Below are 6211 nucleotides of genomic sequence, written 5' to 3' on the forward strand. Positions count from 1 at the left end.
TATATAAATAATGACTTATTATTATTATATTACGTAATTATAATAGTAATTAGTGTTGCAACGAATAGTATATTCGGCCTCAGGCAGAATATTCGGCCAGGAACGTGGGCGAATAGCCGAATATTCGGCTAAACTATTCAGCTTGATTAACGCACGTACAAAAATTTGCGCGCAAAGCGCATTATGGCAAGGACCCTGCTCTCTATTGGCCCGCTATCACTACGCTTTGCCAATCGCGTTAATTCTTGACAGTTGTAGCGGACAGACAAGAGCGTCATGGCAGTAGGCTATGTGATAAGTGATGATATCAAATATGGATAACAATAAAATGACCTACACGTGTAAATAACGGAAAAAAACAGAGAAGAACCGCAAAGTGAAAATGTGAAAATAAATATGAAATTGAATTGATAACATAATCGAACAAGTCGAGGCAGCTTATTGGCGCGAAATTTGCGGCTGTCAATGCCAAACAATTGTTGTCATAGACTTCGGAAAGCAACTTGCTTGTAATGAAAGTCATTTAGCGTGCACGGGCGAAAGCCTGGGGCCGTTCGGGCTACCAAGCTGTCTCGAATCTGTCTTTTTTCTCCGTTATCACCTAGCTATGAGTCACGTAATTGTAAAATGGGAAGTCTACGACGGAAAAGTGACGAATCGAAAGTATCGTGAGCGCGTATTATGATGTATGCATAGGCATACCTGGACTAGAGCGATAGAGGAAAGAGAAAGAGAAGAGAAAAGACGAGCGCTTAAAAAGAAGGATAGTCAGGGTCAGACCTCAGATCTGCGACGATTCTCGAACGAATAGGTGTGTACGTGTGCTGATCTTTGTAATTATAAATTATGAATACATGTGACTAATATTATTTTCTTTTTTATTTTGTGCATGTTATAAGTTATAAATAAATATAAACAAACAACATTACTAACCCGGTAACATTAAATCTAAATACTAAAATGATTATTTTACTGTGTTTTTGTTATTTCTTACTCCTGTTTTTAGGTATTCGATATTCGGCCGAATAGCGAAAAATAGGCCGAATAGCGAAAAATAGGCCGAATACCGAATAGTAACCGAATATTCGTTACATCACTAATAGTAATTAGTAAAAATTTAATTATTATAAAAAATTGTCTATCTATTTCATAAACAACAGGCTATAGCATTTCTAATTTAATTGTGATGAGGAAAATGGTGTAAGAGGAAGATCGTTAAAAAATTAATTAAATACATTAATGAAAGCATAACAAATTATTATTAATTTAAACCTGTTTAGTTTTCTAACCATTTGTTAGTATTATCTCAATGTTCTACTGACTGAAATAAATTTGCGATCATTTTTAATAATTAACTGAGTGGAATAAACAATTCGCTGTATCCAATTTATCGGTATAAATGGGATTCATTAGCAGAATGAAACATTATATTGGAAGAGTACACAATATAAATAATAAGTCTCTAAATAAATTTACATGAAATTGGTTACGTTATAATAAATACGATTTTTCTTCTACCGTATATCGTAAAATCTTAATAATTTTGATGAATTTTTACATCTTGATTTTAAATTAAAAATGTAAAAAAACACTGTATATCTCTTACGATTTTTTACCAGTTTTTATTTTATTATTTATTATTTATTTTGTTTATTTATATTTTAAGGGGTGTTATTTCTTTTTCTGATATGTTATTGTAGTGAGGCGGAAATAAAATTTATGTCAAGACTTTTACTTTAAATGTAATGAAATAAATAAATGAAAAATAAATAAATAAATAAATAATTTCAGAAAACAGTAGCTTTGGATTATAATCAGTTAAAATTCAATTTTTAAACTGATTTTAAAAACAATTTATTATAGATTTATCTGTTTTTTTCTGTATCAAAATTTTTTCTAATGCCAATTAAATGCAATTTGTACTTTTTCTTAAGTTTAGTTAGAAAATAAATTAGTCAAATAAATATATACTAATGATGTTATTATTAATGATCTTCCTTCTGCTTTTCTATTCTTCAAGCTATGTGTTTGGATTTTAATTTATTTGCATCTTTTTTCTTTTTTATGTTTTCCGACTTATTTTTCCATTTAAACATTCTAAGTTTTTTCATTCAGATGATATATAAAATTTATTTACTTGCTGATTAATAAAAGCCTCTAAACATCATATTTTAAGTCTATTTTTTATAATAATATCTGAGAAAAATCTAAGAATTCTGCTCAAGTATATGATTATAGTGACAGTTTATAATCAGTTTTAGAGTTGACGTTGCTTTAAAAAAAAATTGATATTTCTACTTCAAAATTAATTAAATCGAATTAAAATTTTTAAATAAATTGTTTCCAGTAAATGTTGGATTAACCAGTCAATATTTTATCCATAGCCGAAAAAATTGTACTATTGTTATTTTGTTTGAATCCATTATAAAATTATGTAAAATATTTGTATTATAGTGATCCTACTAGTCTTTGAGGATTCAANGTATATGATTATAGTGACAGTTTATAATCAGTTTTAGAGTTGACGTTGCTTTAAAAAAAAATTGATATTTCTACTTCAAAATTAATTAAATCGAATTAAAATTTTTAAATAAATTGTTTCCAGTAAATGTTGGATTAACCAGTCAATATTTTATCCATAGCCGAAAAAATTGTACTATTGTTATTTTGTTTGAATCCATTATAAAATTATGTAAAATATTTGTATTATAGTGATCCTACTAGTCTTTGAGGATTCAATTTCCGATTGGTGTAGAAAAAAGCCTTCTTTCTATCCTGCGGGTACTGAGGCCTTTTTTCCATATCCATCATGAGTTTGGCCAAGCCGCAGTAAGTGTGACCGGTTGGTTAGGTACAGAATTTGACATACCGGGACAGACCGCCGATAATAAATTTCTGGGAATTCTCGATTGCCTGGATTCTATCTCTAGAGCGGTAGGCTGATGCCTTAACAGCCTCGGCCATCTGGTTTTCGTCTGTTGAGAGCTGTCAACAGTGATACAGAAGTTGAGAGATGCTGTTATAAAAGAGCGCAAGGATCGCTATACTATTTTTCTGCTAATATTCACTTAGACATTTCAGTCAAAATTCTCTGTGAGAGTTCGCGCTTCACCAATGGGCTGGCCACGTGGAGTTCGCCACGTGTCTAACAACTAAATAGGGGCGAGTTTCTCACAGAAACTTCTTCCAGAAGGCACTCCCCTTGACAGGTCGCCAATGTTACGTTACTTCTTCCCAACACAATTTAATCCCGCTCATCGATTTTCTTTTAGTGGTCAGAGTTATTTTTGCGGTTATTTCTGTACAGATATAGTGTACTTACGATACATCCCTAGAAGATCCCAGAATAGTAGCCACTTTCGAGATAATGATCTAGCTTTCTAGTACCGACAATACGACCCAGTCTAACGCACTTAAAATCAACTGTTTTCCCCATTGTACAGGAGTGCAACTTTGAATTCTATCGTAAATGACTAACCTAACCGCTCTGCCATATGTATGCAGAATGAAAACAATTTGCATAAAGGGGTTAGGCTACAAACAAGTTTCTAAGTCTAGTGGTTCTAACTTTTTTATGTTTGAGTGTAATTTCCGTGTTGAATACAAAAAAGAAAATTCGTTTTCTATTACGTAAGAATTACTTTAGAAAGAACGACAGAACTAATTGTATAGAAAAATATTTTTTGAACCAAAGACAGCTTTTCTCTAGGCGATCACTCTATCTGGATCTAGTGACAATATCGTAAAATACTGTTTCGTTTGCTTATAAACCATATTTGATGTATCCAGATGGTTGATCCAATAACAGATAAAAGTTTAAAATCACCACAAACCTGCCAATTCTGATTGGTACTTGATTTTGAATAAAAGCATTTTGATATTTTCATAAGATTTTTTACGATGAATTATGAAGAGTTATGCGAACTGAACTAAATACGTTTCTCTTGTAAAGTATTCCTTTAAATTCTCTTACAGGCATCGAGGAAGAGCTTCCATTTACGTATTTTGAGTTTCCATTTATGCACTTTAAAAATCCAAGCTTATGCATTAACTCGGAAATGTTGCAATATACAAGATAACCTTCTTGAAGCGAGAAGAGTAATAAATCTCTTTTCTCGATATCTGTACTAATAATACGACATCTTTGGACCGAGCAGATTTTATTAACCCTACATTTTATAAATCTCAGCTAAGTCTTTCGGAAGGCAAAGTCTCTCAAAAAATCTGTTCACTCCGGTTAAAATATCAGATTTCTTAACAGTGGTTTCTGAGTGAAAGTCGCGGTGTCAGTACAGTATTTTCGCGATTGGAAAGTACAGTACAGGATAATGATGAAATAAATGAAGATTTTCTGGTCGCATCGGTATTGGAACATCTTGTGAAGAACACATAAATGGCTGACCGAGTTTTTATATTTTGTAATTTCCGAGTACAGTAATTTCCATTTTGTTCTTAGTATTGTATATTTTCACGTTGCAAGAGCAAAAGTAGTAGTTGCTTCCTTGGTCTCAACGTCGTATTTCATAAGATAATGAATTTCTCCCACCATTAATCCATTGCCGGGATTGTTTGAAATAAGTTCTGCAGGATAATGAGAAGTCCAGATTTTATCTCAATCACTGGGCTTTATTTCAAAATATGCATATGTTTTTGTGATATTCCACTTTTGCTTCATTGGAACAAATTTATCACAGATAAAACAAAAACATTCTGGATTGTTTATACAACTTTGATGTGACATTTTGACTTTAATTCAAGTACACTTATCTCAAGCTATTATTCATGAATGACCCTCTCCTATGTAAATGCAAATTCCACGTTTCTAGAATTTTTCAGAAAAGCAAGCAACCCGAGGAGATCGGCATCTAATGAGTAAAGAATATGTAACCAGTGACATTCGGAACATAGAGCAATTTGTATGCCTCCTTTCCCTACACTATTTAGAAAACTGCTATTTTAATCTTCCCATATATTCTGAAAATATATTGAATATTGTGAAGTAACAAAAAAATCTTTCTTCTTTTGTTTTCTTACATAAAATGTAAAATTACGAAAAAAATTATATTTTTCTTTCCTTTCTGACTTTTGGATAATATAAAACTTCAATTTTTCAAAAAACAAGCCAATAATGACTATAAAATTTTTAAAAAACAAAGTTTAAAAAGGACTAAAATAATGACTATAAAATTTTTAAAAAACAAAGTTTAAAAAGGACTAAAATAATGACTATAAAATTTTTAAAAAACAAAGTTTAAAAAGGTATAAAAAAGAAAATAATCTGCAGAGAGAAAAAAATTTTTATTTACATCATTACTAACAAGCTTCCCAAATGCATTTCGCCTATGGCCTCTTCAGTGGGGCTTACAGCACAAAATCTACGTTCAAACAGTCAACTCATTGAAGAGCCACTTATACAGTTAACAAAAAACTCCCAGCATGCCGCTGTTAACATTCCGGTATTTAAATTAACATTATTGTTTTGCATAATTATAGCGAAGTGTTCTTTTACCTTTCGCTTTACAATATTTTTTTCCTTAAAAATTATTTTTAATTTATTAATATTAATCTGACAATTATTACTATTACAATGTTGGAAGACAGGAGAATTACTCATTTTCAACCTTACGGCAGCCAAATGTTCCGACAGTCTGATCCTTAATCTTCGTTTTGTTTCACCGACGTAAAAACTAGGATTGTTACACGTGCATTCTATCCGATAAACAACACCTTCTTCTTCTAATATATCTTTAGCATTATTTCTGATGATCATCATATTTGATAACCTGTTATTTAAGGATGGAGCCAATCTAATTAATTTATGATTAAAGAAGTTATTATATTTTTCATAAATACCTTTTATATACGGAAATGATACATACTTTATTATTTCTTGACAACGTTTAACTTTAAACCTGTTTCTTAAAAATCTGTGGAACCAATCATTTAGTAATCTTTTTGGATATCCATTTAAGATGTATTTCTTATGTGTATCTTCAATTTCTTCTTTTCTTTTATCTATATTTGTTGTTCTAGAAAAAATCTTTGTTATTTCCATCAGGTATACATTATATTTTTGATTTAAAGGACAGTATGATCTATAATTAATTACTTTTCTCGTATTACACGGTTTTTCAAATTTACAGTATTCCAAATGATCTTCAAATCTTTTAATTGTTATATCTAAATAACTTAATTGATTATTTAATTCATG

The 6211-nt window shown here is 30.6% G+C and overlaps 1 protein-coding gene across 2 annotated transcripts; it reads right to left on the bottom strand.

The window, feature by feature from the left end:
* Positions 1-5293: 5293 nt before the first annotated feature.
* LOC111626491 lies at positions 5294-6117 on the bottom strand. 2 transcript variants are annotated; one of them, XM_023369872.1, is made up of 2 exons: positions 5880-6117; positions 5294-5783 (listed from the first exon to the last, which is right to left on the bottom strand). In XM_023369872.1, the coding sequence occupies exons 1-2, from the start codon at positions 6053-6055 to the stop codon at positions 5390-5392; spliced, it is 570 nt and encodes a 189-aa protein (XP_023225640.1). In that variant the 5' UTR covers positions 6056-6117; the 3' UTR covers positions 5294-5389. The 2 variants fall into 2 exon arrangements, with proteins under 2 accessions (XP_023225640.1, XP_023225639.1); XM_023369871.1 differs by having other exon boundaries at positions 5294-5807.
* Between the last annotated feature and the right edge of the window lie 94 nt (positions 6118-6211).

This window comes from Centruroides sculpturatus, unplaced genomic scaffold, assembly GCF_000671375.1.
Source record: "Centruroides sculpturatus isolate CEXI.00-Female unplaced genomic scaffold, Cexi_2.0 scaffold318, whole genome shotgun sequence".
NCBI lineage: Eukaryota > Metazoa > Arthropoda > Arachnida > Scorpiones > Buthidae > Centruroides > Centruroides sculpturatus.